Source organism: Hemitrygon akajei, chromosome 21 (genome assembly GCF_048418815.1).
Source record: "Hemitrygon akajei chromosome 21, sHemAka1.3, whole genome shotgun sequence".
Classification (NCBI taxonomy): Eukaryota; Metazoa; Chordata; class Chondrichthyes; order Myliobatiformes; family Dasyatidae; genus Hemitrygon; species Hemitrygon akajei.
Window position 1 is genome coordinate 20348110 of NC_133144.1, and position 18545 is coordinate 20366654.

At 40.1% G+C, this 18545-nt stretch overlaps 2 protein-coding genes across 10 annotated transcripts in view; one reads left to right on the forward strand and one right to left on the reverse strand.

Annotated features, from left to right (window-relative positions):
* The window catches only part of LOC140714138 (cytoplasmic polyadenylation element-binding protein 1-like), a 95182-nt gene extending 83294 nt beyond the window's left edge, over positions 1–11888 (forward strand). For all 6 annotated transcript variants that reach the window (XM_073024961.1, XM_073024960.1, XM_073024955.1 and 3 more), the window contains exons 9-12: positions 3134–3332; positions 9620–9714; positions 9790–9870; positions 10409–11888. In XM_073024961.1, the coding sequence (XP_072881062.1) occupies positions 3134–3332; positions 9620–9714; positions 9790–9870; positions 10409–10519 (486 nt within the window). In that variant the 3' untranslated portion in view covers positions 10520–11888. The remainder of the gene's footprint in view (positions 1–3133; positions 3333–9619; positions 9715–9789; positions 9871–10408) is intronic.
* Positions 11889–11890: 2 nt separating this feature from the next.
* The window catches only part of sv2 (synaptic vesicle glycoprotein 2), a 100715-nt gene continuing 94060 nt past the window's right edge, over positions 11891–18545 (reverse strand). For all 4 annotated transcript variants that reach the window (XM_073024965.1, XM_073024962.1, XM_073024963.1 and 1 more), the window contains 2 exons: positions 14098–14257; positions 11891–13192 (listed from right to left, as the gene is read on the reverse strand). In XM_073024965.1, the coding sequence (XP_072881066.1) occupies positions 13009–13192; positions 14098–14257 (344 nt within the window). In that variant the 3' untranslated portion in view covers positions 11891–13008. The remainder of the gene's footprint in view (positions 13193–14097; positions 14258–18545) is intronic.

Here is an 18545-nt window from a genome sequence, read left to right on the forward strand (position 1 = left end):
TCCACAAATTTGCCACCCTCTGGCTAAAGAAATTTCTTCATCTGTTTTGAATGGACACCCCTGTATCCTGATGCTATGCCCTCTTATTCTGGATTCTGCCACATTAGGAAACATCCTTTCCACATCTACTTTGTCTTTCAACATTTGAAAGGTTTCAATGAGATCCCTTCTTTCCCCCCCCCCCCCCCATCCCACCATCCTTCTGAATTCCGGTGAGTGCAGATCCAGAGCCATCAAACGTTCCTTGTATGATAACCCTTGCATTCCTGGAATCGTCCTTGTGAGCCTCCCCTGGACCCCCTCCAATGCCAGCACATCTCTTCTAAGATGAGAGGCCCAAAATTGTTCACAATACTCAAGGTGAGGCCTGACCAGTGCTGTTATAAAGCCTTAGCATCACATCCTTGCTCTTGTATTCTAGACCTCTTAAAATGAGTGGCATTTGCCTTCCTCACCACTGACTCAACCTGCAAATTAACCTTCAGGGTGTTCTGCACAAGGTCTCCCAAGTCCCTCTGCATCTCAGATTCCTGGATTTTCTCCCTGTTTAGAAAATAGACCACACATCTATTTCTACTATCAAAGTGCATGACCATGCATTTTCCACCAATGTATTTCATTTGCCACTTTCTTGCCCATTCTCCTACTTTAATTCCTTCTGCATCCTACCTATTAGTTCAACACTACCTGCCCCTCCACTAATCTTTGTTGCCAAGTTTGCAATGATACAAAGCCATCTATTCCATCCAAATCATTTGTATGCAGCATAAACATAAGTGGTCCCAACACCAACCCTTGTAGAACCCCACTAGTCACTGGCAGCCAACCAGAAAAGGATCCTTTTATTCCCCCTCACTGCCTCCTACCAATGTGCCATTGCTCTAACCATGTTAGTAACTTTCCTGTAATACCATGAAATCTTAACTTGTTAAGTAACCTCATGTGTGACACCTTGTCAAAAGCCTTCTGAAAGTCCAAATATACAATATCCACTGCATCCCCTTTATCCTACTTGTAATCGGTTCAAAGAATTCCAACAGGTTCATCAGGCAGGATTTTCCATGGAGGAAACCATGTTGACTTTGTACTATTGTATCATTAAGTCGTCCATTACCTCATCCTTACCAATTGATTCTAGCATCTTTCCAACCTCTGAAGTTGGGCTAAATGGTCTATAATTTCCTTTCTGCTGTCTCCCTCCTTAGAGTGGAGTGACATTTGCAATTTTCCAGCCCTCTGGTACCATGCCAGAGTCCAATGATCTTTTAAAAGTCATTTCTAATGCCACCACAATCACTAACGCTACCACTTTCAGAACTCTGGGGTGCAGTTCATTTGGTTCAGGTGACTTGTGTATTTTTAGTTCTTTTGGCTTTTTGAGCACTTTCTCCCTTGTAATAGTAACAGCACCCATTTCTCTTCCTTCACACACTACATCAGGCATATTGCTAGTGTCTTCCACAGTGAAGACATACAGAATACTCATTTAGTTCATCAGCTATCTCCTTGTCCCCATTATTTCTCCTGCCTCATTTTCTAATGGTCCTATATCCACTCTCATTTCTCTTTTATTTTTAACATTGAAAAAGTTTTTACTATCCACTTTGATATTACTTGCTAGCTTGCTTTCATATTTCATCTTTTCCCTTCTAATTTTAGTTGCTCTGTAGGTTTTTAAAAACTTCCCAATCTTCTCTTTCCACTAATATTTGCTTTGTATCCCCTTCTCGTGCTTTTACAATAGCCTTGACTTCCCGTCAGCCATGGTTGTACCATTTTACCATTTCAGTTTTCTTTATTTTTGGAATATATGTCCTACACCTTCCTCCATTTTCCCCCAGAAACAAACGCCATTGCTGCTCTGCTGACATCCCTGTCAGCAGCTCCTTCCAATCTACTTTGACCAATCCTCTCTCATACCACTAATTTCCCTTAATCCACTGAAATATTGCTACGTCAGACTTTCTCCCTATTGGGTTTCAAGTTGAACTCAGTCATATTGTGATCACTGGTTCCTAAGGGTTCTTTTACCTTAAGCCCCCTAATTGCCTCCGGTTCATGACATAACACCGAATCTAGTTTAGCTGATCTTCTAGTAGGCTAAACAGTAAACTGCTTTAAAAAGCCATCTCAAGGATTCAACAGACTCAAGATCCATTACCAACCTGACTTTCCCAATCAACCTGCATGTTAAAATCTCCCATGACTACCATAACATTGCCCTTTTGGCTCTTTTGCTATTTCCTGTTGTAATCTGTGGTCCACCTCCCAGCCACTGTTGGGAGGCCTGTATATAACTGCCATCAATGTCCTTTTTACCCTTGCAGTTTCTTAACTCAACCTACAAGGGTTCAACATCTTCCAATCCTACATCACATCTTTCTACTGATTTGATGCCATTCTTTACCAGTAGAGCCACACCACCCCCTATGCCTACCTTCCTATCCCTCTGATACAACCTGTAACCTTGGACATTTGGCTCACAACTACAGGTATCCTTCAGCCACTATTCAGTGATGGCCACAACATCATACCTGGCAATCTGTAATAGTGCAACAAGATCATCCAGCTTATTTCTTGTACTACACGCATTTAGATCCAACACCTTTGAGTACTGTATTTGTTATCCTTTCTGATTCTGCATCCCTAATGTTTTGATACTCAGCCTGTTGGCTGCAACTAAGTCCCATCACCTGCCATGCACTTAAAGTGGTATAACTACTACAGTCCTCTACTTTCTCCCTCCACCCCACCCCGTTGCTATGGCTCCCCCTTTAGGTAATTTCTTCATGTGTGCGCGCACACAATGATCAGAAGTGGTATACTTAGAGGAAGGACCACAGGGTATTCTGCAGTGGCTGCTCACTTCCTCTCCCTCAGCTGACAGTCACTTAGGTACTTGCCTCTGCAACGTGGGGGTGACTACCTCCCTGCAGCTCCTATCAACACCTCAGTTTCCTGTATGTGCCAAAGGTCATGGAGCTGCTTGAACAAAGTTGAATGTGGCAATTTCCTTTATTCCATCTGTAATTTGGCTAGTCTTATTAATCTGTCAGTTTAAAGGATAAGAGACAGTTTTGAAAGGCAGTTGAAAACTGTAAACCTTTGCTCTCTGCTCTTTAAAATTTTGCAGGTGCAGGTCATACCTTGGGTCCTTTCTGACAGCAATTTTGTTCACAGCCCGTCCCAGCGCCTGGATCCCAGTAAAACTGTTTTTGTTGGAGCATTGCATGGAATGTTGAATGCAGAGGCCCTGGCAGCAATCATGAATGACTTATTTGGTGGAGTGGTATATGCTGGTATTGATACGGACAAGCACAAGTATCCAATTGGTATGTTTCTACTGGGTGCTCCCAGTGTATTCTGATGTATCTCATTTTAAATTTGTCTCTTGGTACACCAGTTTGAAATTGAAATATTGTTTCAGTGATGTGATCTTTTAAGATTTATCGGTGCTGATGTTTTTAGTGATGTTCAAGTTTGCTGTTAAATTGGTGTAGGTTTTTCTGCTTCAATCTGAGCATTCTACTTCAATCTGAGCATTCTACTTCCAAGTATGTTATCTTTCACAAATTTGGGTCTGTTGATCATATAAGCTGCAAAAGAAATTTTGGATTCCTTGCATGTTACCATAATTGAACTAACAACTAATTTGTGCTCTTGGCATTCTTGCCAACATTGTTGTTTAGTCTAATTGAGTCTAAATTATGAGTTGTGTATAATAGATTTGCTTTGTTGACTGTTGGATGCTAGTTTATTTTTAAACTCAATGTCATTCAAAAAATAATTGGCAAAAGCAGATAGCACTTTACACATTCCAAGGAACTTGAATGAATTGAGCTAAGGTTAAGGTGGTCATGTTCCCTGGAAAAGTGTTTTGGGGAAGTGTCCAGATGAAAGGGGGTTATAGTTAAGGAACTGCAAAGCTGGCATAGGTGTTGCATCATCTAACTAAAGTGAAGGAAAAATGAGGAAATGGAGACAAATGAGCCAAATGTAACTTTTTGAAGGCCTCCTCAAAACTAAAACCTGTGAAATTATCAAGTACATGTCAGTCATAAAGCTATACAGTATAGAAACAGGCCCTTCAGCCTATCTAGTCTGTGCTGATCTGTTACTGTTCTGCCTAGTCCATTCAACCTACATCTAGACCATAGCCCTCCATACTCCAACCATATGTTTACCTATCCAAAACCTTTGGCAGCTCACTCCACATTTACACCACCTTCTGAGTGAAGTTTCCCTTCAGATTCCCCTTCTATTTTGTCTTTACCCTAAACCTATGACCTCTAGTTTTGGTCTTGCCCAATCTTGTGGGTAGAGTCAAAGCTTGCATGTATATAAGTGCTAGATTTATTGGTTACATACATAATGTAATATAAAATATAATTGTTTTGCATCAATATCCAACAGTCACAGGATTGTGCTGGGGCAGCCTGCATGTTTGCTATGCTTCAGACATGGCATGCCCACAACTCTCTAACCCTAGCTGTACACCTTTGGAATTCAGAATGAAACCTGTATTTGCCCTATCTATACCCCCTCTGTGTACACCTATATCAAATCTCCCCTCACCTACATACAAAGGAATAAACTCCTAACTTATTCATCCTTTTCCTGTAACTCAGATTCTCAAGTTCCAGCAACATCCTTGTAAACATTATCTGCACTCTTTCATGCTTGTTGGTATCTTACCTGTCAATAAGAGACCAAAACTGCCCACAGTACTCCAAATTCAACCTCAGCAACATCCTATACAACTTCAACAGAACCTGTACTCGATGCCCCCATTTTGAAGGCCATTGTGGCAGAAGTCTTATTTACAACCCGATCTATCCATAATAACACTTTCAAGGAATTAGAATCTGTATTTGCAGATCACTTTGTTTTATCACACATCTCAGTGCCCCAGCATTAAATGTGCAAGTCATACCCTGTTTTGTCCTACCAACATGCTACATTGTCTATGTTAAATTCTATTGCCATTCTTCAGTTCACTTTCCCAGCTGGTCCAGATCATGCTGCAAGCTTTGGCCTTCCTCACTGTGCACTATGCCCCCACCAATCTTGGTGCCATCTGCAAATTTGCTAAAGCAATGTACCACTTATCTAAATAATACAGATGTTAAACAACAATAGATCCAGCACTGATCCTTGCAGTACTCCACTAGTCACAGGCCCACCCAAGACCCATTCAGAGAGACAACAATGTACTACCACTGTCTTCACCTACTAAGCCAAGTGCTAAATCCAATTTACCCGAGAAACCTGTTTGATTTTGTGGATGGGAATCTATTGAGATACAGTGCAGAAAAAGCCCTTCTGGCCCTTTGAGCTGTACTGCCCAGCAATTCCCTGATTTCATCCTTGCCTAATTACAGGGCCATTTACAATGACCAATTAACCTACCAGTGGGTGTATCTTTGAACTATGGGAGGAAAGCAGAACACTCGGAGGAAATCCACATGGTCATCAGAATGTACAACTTGCAGGCAGTGGTGGTCTGTTACTTTTTAGAAGACATTTTGCAAATGCTTAAATAATGGGCAGTGCTGATTTTGGTATTGATAGGATTACTGTTGAAAGGATCTTTTAGTGCTACAACTATTCATTATTTATAAATGGATTGTGGATGGAAAGGTTTGGCAATGATACAAAGGTACTTAATATTGCAGATGTAAGTATCAGTGCACAGTACGTGCGCTTGCAACACTGTGTCAGGCAGCAGTCAGCAGCACTGGGGCTCCACAGGGGACTGTCCTGTCTCCCTTTCTCTTCACTATCTACACCTTGGACTTCAACTACTGCAGAGTCTTGCCATCTTCAGAAGTTTTCTGATGACTCTGCCATAGTTGGATGCATCAGCAAGGGAGATGAGGTGGAGTATAGGGCTACGGTGGGAAACTTTGTCACATGGTGTGAGCAGAATCATCTGCAGCTTAATGTGAAAAAGACTAAGGAATTGGTGGTGGATCTGAGGAGGGCTAAGGCAACGGTGACCCGTGTTTCCATCCAAGGGGTCAGTGTGGACACGGTGGATTACAGATACCTGGGGATATGAATTGACAATAAACTGGACTGGTCTCAAAGAACACTGAGGCTGTCTACAAGAAGGGTCAGAGCTGTCTCTACTTCCTGAGGAGACTGAGGTCCTTTGACATCTGCTGGACGATGTTGAGGATGTTCTATGAGTCTGTGGTGGCCAGTGCTATCATGTTTGCTGTTGTGTGCTGGGGCAGCAGACACCAACAGAATCAACAAACTAATTTGGCATGCCATCTTGGACAATGTCTCCCATCCACTCCATAATGTACTGGTTAGGCACAGGAGTACATTCAGCCAGAGACTCATTCCACTGAGATGCAACACTGAGCGTCATAGGAAGTCATTTCTACCTGTGGCCATCAAACTTTACAACTCCTCCCTCGGAGTGTCAGACACCCTGAGCCAATAGGCTGGTCAAGGACTTATTTCCACTTGGAATAATTTACCTATTATTTTAATTATTTATGGTTTTATATTGCTACATTTCTACACTATTCTTGGTTGTTGCGACTGTAACAAAACCCAATTTCCCTCGGGATCAATAAAGTCTGTCTGTCTGTTTTACCACGAGCTGATGCTCATTCTGCTTACTGTTGACCATTTCTGTGTGTAACCTCACTTTGAATTTGACAAGTGGCTCAATTTGACTCAAATGTATTTTTTTTCCCCTTGTAGCTGGTGATTAGGAATAGGCTCATCTCCATTACTTTTCAGGCATGTTGAGGTTAACGTATTTAAACTAGAAATATGACCTTTACTAGTGATCTCATTAATGGACCAATATTTCTAATTCCTTTTAAGAGGTCTGTCAGAATCTTTTGTACTACATGTAGGAGAGGTCAATTCCTGAGGGGGGGTGTAAGATGCTGGTGGAAATATAACAATTTGAATAAAGCTGGGGCTGCAAGATGGTGTGCAAATGTGTATTTTAATGTTGTGTTCAAAGGCTAATATAGCTAACAAATTCTACTCTTAACTGTACAGAATGTTATTTGTATAATCTATTTAATATAGCTTTCATTTCAAGAACTCTGTTCAAAGCCAGCTAGTTCCAATCTTCTGATCTGGATATTTTGTACAGGTTGCAATACCCTGTACGGGTTGAATTTGAGACGAGTTGGCTTTGAACAAGTGAAATAGCTATGCATTATATTAGTATTGCTTCAGTGGTCTCCCAGTCTGATGGGAGTTATGACCTTTAGAATTACAAATGAAAGGTTGTGCAGCTGGTAAGATGTCAATCAGTGCCTTTTTCTCAATTGGAGGAGGTTTTAAAATTTTAGCTAATAAATACTCCATGTAAATATGAAACAATGTTTACTAGCTTATTTTAGCACTCATTTAGAAGAAATTAAATCCACAGTCAACTTAGACTAGATGTTTCTGTTGCATGCTCCTTCTGTACTTAATGTCTCTTGAGGCTTCACCATAAACATAATCCTGTACACTGCATTATAAAAGAGGTATGATCTAGTAGACTTGTTACTTGGATCTGTTCTGGTTTGACCCTTCCTCTTTAAAATACTACCTTTGTGACAGAAATCTAACCTATCTGAAAATGGGCTGGAAATTTAAGAATGTAGAGAATGTGGCACCAGTTAAATGTTTAACCCTTGCTACTGAGAAAACATCACACTTTTTTAACCTTTGCTTTTATTATCAGGTAACATTAGAAACATGTCTATTTGTGTTCAGATCTTGATTTGATGCTAGTTGAGATGAAGGAATGATCAAGTTTCTTGTTTATCCTAAACATTGTGCTTTTGGATTAAATTGCTTGTTTAATATAGGATCTAAAACTTCCAACTTGGTTCAAGTTGATGTAGATCAGACAACCTTACACTAAAGTAATACTAAATGATCAGTGTTAGTATTTTAATTAATTTTCTCTGTAGTGCTAAAGTTTGTCGAGATCGGCCATAAAACAAAAATTCAAGGACTTTGCTTGATCTGTTGGAACACTAATTTTTTTTAACAAATATTTGAAGATTGCAATAAATTCCTTCACATTTCTGTTCCTATGAAGCCCTCAACCAGGGTATAATTTCTGCAAGGGAAAGTTTGGAGGATGCTATCATATTCCTTGAACTTGACCTCGAACTAATTTGGTTTAAACTTTTGAATGTGTGCAAATATTGCCACATTCTGGTAAGAGTGGTTAAACCATAAATTTCTATTTCCAGATAGCTCTGTTTTATGACCAAATACCCAAAAAACTTGTATGAACCATTGTAAATAGGCCAGCATTCAGAGCCAGTATTAAGTGGCTTTAAAAATTCAGCTGGTAAAGCAGTAACTACATGCAGCTTGATCCAACATTTTGTCTACAACTTCATACACTGAATTTTCATTGTATTTGTATTCTGGCTTTGCTTGATGTAATCTTTCAGAGATTGGCTTATAATAGGATGTTTTATTCAGTAGTCCAAACACTCCCAGATAATACTTCTGTGTAAGTGAAAGAGGACGTTTGTTCTGGCTGCTTACTGCTGTGTAGAAAAACACTCGAAATATCTGCCCTCAACTGGTGCTTCCCCAGCATTCAATCTCCCTACAACTTGATGTGGAGAGATGCTTTTAAGGGTTGGTGTTGGGTAGAGCAGCCAGTGGTGCCATGGATGATCATTTCTCATGCTGAATGCAATGGAAATTTTCTCCTTTTGGTAGTAGTCACACTAGGCTGGTACATTTTCTCTAGTAATCTCTTATTGCCAGGTTGCTTACTATAGAATCCCTTTGGCTGTAGTAAGTTATACGGTTAAATGGAAATGGCTTCTTCCATTTAACATGGGATATTGATATCTGAAGCAATATTAGCCTGTCCTTGGCAGTGCCTGCATTTGGCACACCAGCTGGGGTACATTTCTGAGCTCCACTCCTTAACATAGCCTATGTAACTCCAGTCCACTTTGGCAGCTCTTCCAGAGTTGAGTGGTAATTTGTGCCAGATTCTTCATAGTGTATAAATTCGCCTAGCATCAAAGTTCCAGGTGTACCAGAAGAGTCGGGTTTTGCACAATGTTTCCAATGTCATCGGTAAACTATTCCTGTGTATAATGTTGACCCCTTAGCATCAATTTTGTTAGTGTACTTGTTCCTAGTAATATCCTTCAGAGGTAGCAATGTACCTGTAAAGATTGTTTTCCCAAACTCATGAAAGGGACACTGATATTATGCCAAAGAACCATTTTTTTTTAGTCTCAAGCCTATAAATGGAATAGCTTTGATTTTGATTTTGTTGAACAATTTAACCATTGGGAACTACTGGCAATGCTGTTTTCCCCTTGGTGTTTAATGTAATGATCAAAATTGCATGGTGCAAACTTTGCATGACATCAAAATCTTGCTTTCATTTGGTGGTTGTTTTGAAAGGTTGAAGACCTGATCTGGGATCTAAAATAAATGTAATTTTGCACCATGGAATATTAAAGGATAACTAAATATAATTGCAATGCAAGTAATTTGTACATGATGCTTTGGAAAGTCTGACAAGTATCGAAGTTTTTAAATCATTAAATAATTCATTGTTGATGTTTTGGTGGCTAATTGAATCTTTAGCTTGATTTGTATTTAGGTTCTGGTCGAGTCACCTTTAATAACCAACGCAGTTACTTGAATGCAGTTGGAGCTGCCTTTGTAGAGATAAAGACCCCAAAGTTCACAAAGAAGGTAAATTGTGTTTTTAAGTCACTAATATTTAGAGGAATAAAATATCTAACTAATTGAAATGTTTCTTGATTAAAGGTGCAGATTGATCCATACTTGGAGGACTCCATGTGCCAAGCATGCAGTACCCAACCAGGACCGTTCTTTTGCAGAGATCCAGTAAGTTTTCTTAACTTAAACTCTTGCCAATTGTATCATTAACAGGAATTCTTTAGTATTGTGAACATGCTTTATGCCTTTTATTCTAATTTAAAAGGGAATGCTAATGACTGCAGTTTTAAATGATGTATGGATAAATGGGTTAATAAACTGAAATAGGTGTTGGAAGTACTCAGCAAGTCAAGCCACATCCAAACACTACTTTCTATTCCCACTTGCTGACCTGAGTACTTCCAGCATTATTTTATTTTGAATATGCAGTCATTTTATTTTTCAAGCGGCAGCAGTAAGTGTCTTAAGTCTGCTTGTGTGTTAGTGAGTCATATCAATGTACTTGCGTACTGACATTGCACCCTTGTAATGGCTTGGAGGTTTTAAATAACCTTTGACTTGCAACTGAATGAAATATTTTGATTACACTTGGTGTGTGTTGAATTTGAAGTAAATAATGGAAATTTAAATACACTGTACACAGCAAATGTATAAAATTGGCTTGGTTCAGACCAGTAATTAAACACAACATCCTGTGTTTTCACAGGTCTGCTTCAGATATTTCTGTCGTTCATGCTGGCAGTGGCAGCACTCCCTAGAGGTTCTCCGCCATCACCGTCCGTTGATGCGCAATCAGAAGAACCGTGATTCCAGCTAAAATCGCAGAAAGTGTGTGATTTGAGTTGAGTGAGCTGGTATTGGCTCAGACTGGGAACAGCAATTATGGACTGAAGTTCACTCCTGCACTTGCTATTTGCTGTTTAATATTCACAATCGCACTCTGCACAGTGAATTCCATGGGGTTTTGGGGCCCACCAAAGCAGTTCCCAGACAAAAGTTCTGCACAGAGGTGATAGCCAGGTCTTGAAGGTGTTGAAGCAAATGGCTTCACATTTAGATTTTTAGGCTTTTTTACATTCCTTGCATTTTGACAATGTTGCAAGTTCATTATCTTTCCACTAGCGGTTGCCATACAGTGCCTTTAAATTTTTTTCCCCCATCAGGACCGCAAATACTGGTGAATATTCAGCCGGTTTTTTACTTGACTACAAGGCAGAGAAAGTGCTTTATTTAGCAATCAAATTCAATATTTTACGCTCAGTTTTTACAGATGCAACTGCCTTTTCAAGGCTTCATTTTTTTTTGACCAGTTAAAATGTTTTGGTCAAACACAACCGTGACTCTTTCCTGGTGGCTTTTAACATTTTTGTCTGGGGCTGCTATTATGGACCCTGGGTCATTGTTGTAAATCAAGACGTTTGCAACCATTGGTGTGGATTTACGGATTAGAAACTGGACTGAAATAACGACATTTGAGCTGCTGTACATAGTTTTAAGATGTTCTTTGCACTTTTTAATTTGCACTATGGGTAGGTAGAGGTTTTTAAATCACCATTCTCACTTTTTTTTTGTACTTGAGCAGAAGGGGTTTCATGGCCGGGCCAGGCTGAGTTTCTGGTTTTGTCCCCTTTTGGGCAGTTGCTCTTTATTGTTGAAAAGGATGAAGCTATTGCTGAGCAGCTGCTTGAATCTCCAATTTACTTGAAGAGGTTTTTACTCGTGGTTTTTGATCTGAAGCTGTGTGCCAAAGAACCAGTGTCCTTAACTTTTTTTTTGCTGAGCTGTTGCCTCGTCACTCGCCCAGCTACTGTTGAGTATTAGTAAGGTCTCTACCTCACTGTGGTGGTATGCAGGTGTGACTGCAGTTACCTGAAGATGTGGAGTAAGCTGTTAATGTTGGTCAAAAAAAAGTAGTTGAAACAAACAAGTGTGGAACATGTCTAATGTACCAATACAGTGAAAATAAATCGCACTGCTTCCACTCAACTAGAGGTACAAAGGAGCCTATGTTATACATAATGGCCAGATGCCCCAGTAATCTGTCTGGTCTATTGCTAAACTGCAATGACTTAAATTGTAGCAATCCTTCAGTGTAGCCATGACCAATTAATGGAGTATACTGGCCATTGACACCCAGACTTGCTGTAAGTAAAACCCAAATGGAATAAAAACCCATGTTCACAGTATGTTATGGAGTAATTTTATTGTCCTTATTTGATATTGCTGTTGGTCTGTTACAGTAGTTCCAAAAAAAAATCTTAAATCAAGATTGAATTTTCCTTGATAAATTTCTGTTAGGTTTTGGTTTACCTGGTGAATTTGAGGATCAAAGAAAGTTGGCTGAGAGCAAATGAAAAATGACTTCTGTTTAAGATTTCAGTAGAATTGACATGCAGCATTAAATTTGGCTATGAATCCAAGTGCTTCGTATCTCAAGTCCTTCTGTTGTGGACAGTTGCTTGTGTTCTAAGTAATTTACTTCATACTACACCTTTCCACAAAGTTCTGGCTGTGAAGTGCTCGAGGCTGTGCATGTGAATGTGAATACAACCTCTGGTTTTAATCCTTTTAAAACATAAACTCTGCATTGGATGTATTGTTCCTTTTTGAGTGCATTCACGCAAGTACAATTAGATGTCACATGTAACTGACAATGTACGCTAAGCACATCACAGAAAATCACTAAGTGTAGTTGTACAGGGAAATGACTTTAGTAAAGGTAGTTACAGTTACATTTTTTGCTGAGGCGCCAAGATTCTGTCATTCTTTATTCAAATAAGTGGTGATTTCCCTTCAATTGCTAGATGTTTGTAAAAGACAGTTGTACTGGTACTTGGATAAATGTTTCAGAAAACTTCTACCAGATAGTATAATTTGACCCAAAACTGGTTACTTTTTGATCAGCATGGAGGCTGTTGCTGGAGAAGGCAAAATGCTTTAAAGATTACAAAAACATTGCAATGTAGTAACAGTTGCATCAAGCAAGTGCCATGGGAGGATGATGCTAAAGCTAAGTTTGCTTTTTTTTGTTAACCCTTAAATTGATCTATAAACTACAGATCTCCAGAAAGAGCCATTTAATCCACTCCCCATCTCCTACCCCTTAAACAGTGGCTATTTGGCAAAGTGTTTTTATGCCACTTGTACTGTAATTTTGTGGTCTCTTGCTGCCTTCTGATAAATCTTTACTCTGCCTCCATACATGAACTTGAGTAGAATTGTGTAGAAGATGCAACAAAATCATAATAGGCAACAACTGGATCCCAAATGAGCTACGACCTGGCACAATCATATTAAACATTCTTATCAGCTTAATTCCCTATTCTTGATGTGAGGCAATTTTAAGCCAGCCAGACTCCCTATAAATAGCATTAGCGCTACCAGAAGAATGGGCACAGTACAGTTCACCTCAACGAGTTGCCCAAATGCAACATTTCCCAAAATGGATGCAATTCGGCTGATGCCACTGAATACTCCAAAGGCAGATGACCTGTCAAGACATGCAAGTTTGATTTTAAAATTTGACATTAATTGTCATAGCAAGAGAATAAGTTACATAAAATCTTGATATATGAACAGATTTTGTTCATATTTAATATTATACCTGTAGTTTTGCAGTCATACACTGCCAGTGCAGTTTCAGCAGACATTGCACTGGGTAATTGAGCAAATTTATTTTCCAACTAGACTCAGAATGCAGAAATGTGCAGAACCCAGTTCAGACTTCATCAGTAAGAAGACCTACACTAAACCATGTTAAGCACTCATCACTGCAAGTTCTGTGGCACTGCATTACATTTTTGTACTATCAAATGCAGGAATTAAACAATATGCATTTAGATAAAGTTGAAAAGATTAGATGCTGTCTATACATTGTTGCTACTTTGTAATTATTGCAATATGTTGTTGGAGCTGCAAAGGGTGTGAAAGGTACCATGGGTAGAAGTAATGCAGCATGCAGATTGTGATCTGCTAAAATAATCTTAAATGAGAGAGCAGGCTCTTGGGACTGAGTGTTTCTAATTCAATGTTCAGATCACCATAAACAAGTTCTCTACCCTGAAGTAAATGCTAAGAACTACCAAGTTTAACCTGTAGGGTGTTGTAGAGAAAATAACAGGGATCTTTTTACAGGCTCTTAGTGTAACACTAATACAAAATGTTATCCTTACCGAGAGTGGGATTGGATCCATTAAAAGCAGAGGGGAAAAAATGTTCAAAGCACTAATGCATTGGTCAAATCTAAGCCTACCATATTAATCAATAACAATAGACTAATGCTCAGTTGGGTCTTCCTGGATTACAAGGAGTAAAGATTTGAAAATGAGCTTTCTAAGTAGTAGTTGTCAAGCATGTAACCATCTGCAAGAATCCTCCCACCTGACAGTAACTTACCTCAAGTGAGTTGGATATAATTCTAACCCAATGACATCAAGTGAATTCCAGGCAATAACTGAGATGGCGCTGAACAGACATGACATAATCAGGCTCTGGCTTTTTGTCTTTACTTCCCAGATGAAGAACACACTAAGACCTGAAAGAAACAGGCTTGCACCTAGGAGAAAAATAATAATTAAATGCAATTAAGGTTGATCTTCTCTTTGTAATACAGAGTACACAAGATATTCAAAGTTGAAAAGATCTCTAATTGGTCTCTAAAACTTGATCCTTGGAACTTCCCTTTTTGACCACTTGTTCTGCAGGACCTGCTCATGCTTAAACTGGGTTGCTTAACCCATTGTTTCATTTAGCATATTTGAGCTTGGCAAGGTGAAAACTGAGGGGGAAAAAATCTGAACTTTGGAGTCTGATAAAATATCAATAACTGGCTAGTGTTAGCAAAAAGAAAGACTGGTTACTGTTCAAAGTATAGTCCCTACTGGATCTGATTCTCAACATTATGGAGTAACTTTTTTAATGTGCTGCCCTGAGTGTTACAGTTGGTGGGTTGTAGGACCCATTTCTCCATGGTGTATCTCTATGACTAAAAAGAATATTAAGTGGTGTGGAGAACAAAAATGACCATGGAGTTTGTTCATGTCTCTTTAGTGGTACAGGTATCCCCATTTTTCGAACGTTCGCTTTACGACAACTCACTGTTACAAAAGACCTACATTAGTACCTGTTTTCGCTAACCAGAGGATTTTCGCTTTTACGAAAAAAAAGACGCCCACTTTATGTGTTTACCCCGAGAAAGACTACAATGACTGTGAAACCTTGTGCAGGTAGTTGTTTACGCATGCGTGTATGTGCATATGCGTGTAAGTACATACGTGTGTATGTATGTGTACATGCGGTTTTTTCTTCAAGTTGACTTTGGCTTGCTGTCTCCCCAATTTTGATAAGTGAAACTACACTGTACATTATTTTTACTTTATATGGTGTGTATATTATATCATTCCTGCTTTTACTATATGTTAGTGTTATTTTAGGTTTTATGTGTTGTTTGGTATGATTTGTTAGGTTATTTTTTTTAGGTCTGGGAATGCTCAAATATTTTTCCCATATAAATTAATGATAATTGCTTCTTTGCTTTACGACATTTCAGTTTGCAAACTGTTTCATAGGAACGTTCTACCTTCGGATTGCGGGGGAAACCTGTGTAAAGAGCACAAAGGTTGATTTCTTCACTATCTGAGGCATAAAATAAGAGCTGGAAGGATGTTCTACATCTGCCAATGCTGGCTATTACAAAGCTTATGGTTGCGCTCCTCAAGAATGATGGGATTGTACTGTAGAGGGAGCAAAAGAGATTGCCAGAACTGAGAAAATTGTAGATTTGGAGGAAGATTGGTTAAGCTAGAAATGTTTTCTTGGGTAATGTCAGGTCACTACATATTTCAATATATAATCAAATTCCACACCACTAAATTTTTTCTGGCCAAATTTTATCTTGCAACCAATGACACTGATCAGTTTCTCATTTTGCTGTAAGTTGGCTGTGGCACTTTATACAAAAGTCCAGATGAAGGATCTGTACCTAAATGTTGGCCAATTCCCTCCACAAATGCCACACAACTTAAAGTTCAAAATAAAAGTACATGTATGTCACAATGTACAACCCTGAGATTCATTTCCTTGTGGGCATACTAATCAAATCTATAGAATAACTATAATCAAAGACTGCCCACCTGAGGTCTTCAACCAGAGTGCAGAGGACAGCAAACAGTGCAAATGCAATAACAAAAAGCAATAAGTATTGAGAATGTGAGATTGGTTGTGGGAACATATCAATGATAGGCCAAGTGAATTCAAGAGCCTAATATGAGTGGTGGGAATTGATGCTGTCCCTGGTGGGGAGTCCTGAGGCTCTTGTGCCACCTTTCTGATGGCAGCAATGAAAAGTTCATTCCCTGGATGGTAGGGTCCTTGATGGGAGATGCTGCTTTCCTGTGACTGTTTTGTGTAGAGTTGCTCAATGGTGGGGAGGGCTTTAACCATGAGGGACTGGCCGTATCCACTACTTTGTAGGATTTTCCATTTAAGGGTATTTCCATACCAGGCTGATGTAGCCAGTCACTATACTTCCCACTACACTTCTATTGAAGTTAGCCAGTTTTTTCCACAAACTCCCAAGGAAGTAGAGGTGCTGCTGTGCTTTCTTTGTAATTGTACTTGCATGCTGGGTCCTCGACAGGTCTTCTGAAATAAGACCTAGCAACTTAATGTTGCTAACTATCTTCACCTCTGATCTTCCAATAAGGTCTGGCTCATGGACCTGGTTTCCATCTCCTGAAGTGTATAATCAGTTCCTTAGTCTTGCTGATACTGAGTTAGAGGTTGTTGTTATGGCACCACTCAGCCAGATTTTCAGTCTCCTATATTTCCTATATTTCCTATATCTCCTATATACATCACCTTTTATTCTGCCTATGTCACTGGAGTTGTGTTTAGGCTGCACTCATAAGTGAAGTGTAGAACAGGGGTCTAAGCACAGCCTTGTGGTGCACCTATGTGGATGGAGATCATGGAGCGATGTTGCCAATCCCAACAGACTGGGGTCTGCAAGTGACAAAATCTAGGATCCAATTGCACAGGGATACGGAGGCAAAGGTCTTAAACTTATTGACTAGTTTTGAAGAGATGAATGCTGAGCTGTAGTTGAAGAGCATTGTGATGTATATCTTTGCTGTCCAAATGTTTCAGAGTTGAGTGAAGAGTCAATTTGATGGTATCTGCCTGGACCTGTTGCTCCAGTAGGAAAATTGGAATGGATCCAAGTCACTTCTCAGGCATGAGTTTAAAATGTTTTATCACCAACCTCAAAACACTTTTGAGCACTGGATGTAAGTGCCACTGGGCGATGGTCATTGAGGCAGGTCAGTACACTCTTGGGCACCAGTGTAATTGAAGCCTGCTTAAAGCAGAATGGTACCATATCAAGTCGTCACTTTTTATTGTCATTTCAACCATAACTGCTGGTACAGTACATAGTAAAAATGAGATGTTTTTCAGGACCATGGTGCTACATGACACAGTACAAAAACTAGACTGAACTACGTTTTTTAAAAAAACACAGAAAAAAACTACACTAGACTACAGACCTACCCAGGCAGTGCAGGCATTACAATAAATAATAAGACAATAGGCAGAAAGGTGTCAGTCCAAGTTCTGGGTACTGAGGAGTCTGGTAGTTTCTTCCCCCAAGCTGTTACGTAGTCTGGTCATGAGACCCCGAATGCTTTGGTGCCTTTTCCCAGACGGCATGAGGGAGAAGAGTTTGTATGAGGGGTGCGTGGGGTCCTTCATATGGTGTTTGCGGATGCAGTGTGTGGTGTAAATGTCTGTAATGGCGGGAAGAGACCCCGATGATCTTCTCAGCTGACCTCACTATTCGCTGCTGGGTCTTGCGATCCGAGATGGTGCAATTTCCAAACCAGGCAGTGATGCAGCTGCTCAGGATGCTCTCAATACAACCCCTGTAGAATGTGATGAGGATGTTTGGGTGGGTTGGGAGATGGACTTCCCTCAGACTTCACAGAAAGTAGAGATGCTGCTGGGCTTCATTATGGAGTTGGTGTTGAGGGACCAGTTGAGATTCTCCATCAGGTGAACACCAAGAAATTTGGTGCTCTTAACTATCTCTACTGAGGAGCCGTTGATGTTCAGTGGGGAGTGGTCGCTCCTTGCCCTCCTGAAGTCAACAACCATCTCTTGTTCACATTCAGGGCAGGTTGTTGGCTCTGCACCAGTCTGGTAGCTGCTGCACCACCTCTCTGTAAGCCAACTTGTTCTTGCTGATGAGACCCACCACAGTTGTGTCATTGGTGAACTTGATGTGGTTTGAGCTGTGTTGCAGCACAGTCATGGGTCAGCAGACATTAGTGGACTGAGCCCCTGTGCTCAGTGTGATGGTGTTGGAGATGCTGCCTCCGATCTGGACTGACTGAGGTCTCCCAGTCAGGAAGTCTAGGATCCATTTGTAGATGGAGGTGTTCAGTACCAGTAGGCTTAGCTCTCCAATCAGTTTCTGAGGGATGATTGTGTTGAATGCAGAACTAAAGTCTATGAACAGCATTCAATTGTACGTGTCTTTTTTTGTCCGGGTGGGTTAGGGCCAGGGGGAGGTTGATAGCAATGGCATTGTCTGTTGAGCGGTTGGGATGGTATGCAAACCGCAAAGTGAGGTTAAAGATCAAAGTGAACACACCAGCTAGGTGATCAGCAGAGGTCTTTAGTATATGGCCAAATACCCCATTTGGGCTGGATGCTTTCTGTGAGTTCACCCTCCCTGAAGGCAGCTACCATGTCGTCTTGAGTGACTGAAATAATGGAATCATCTTGGGATGTGGGAGATTGACCATCAAAATGTGGAGGAAAGATCACAAATTAAGCGTAAAAGG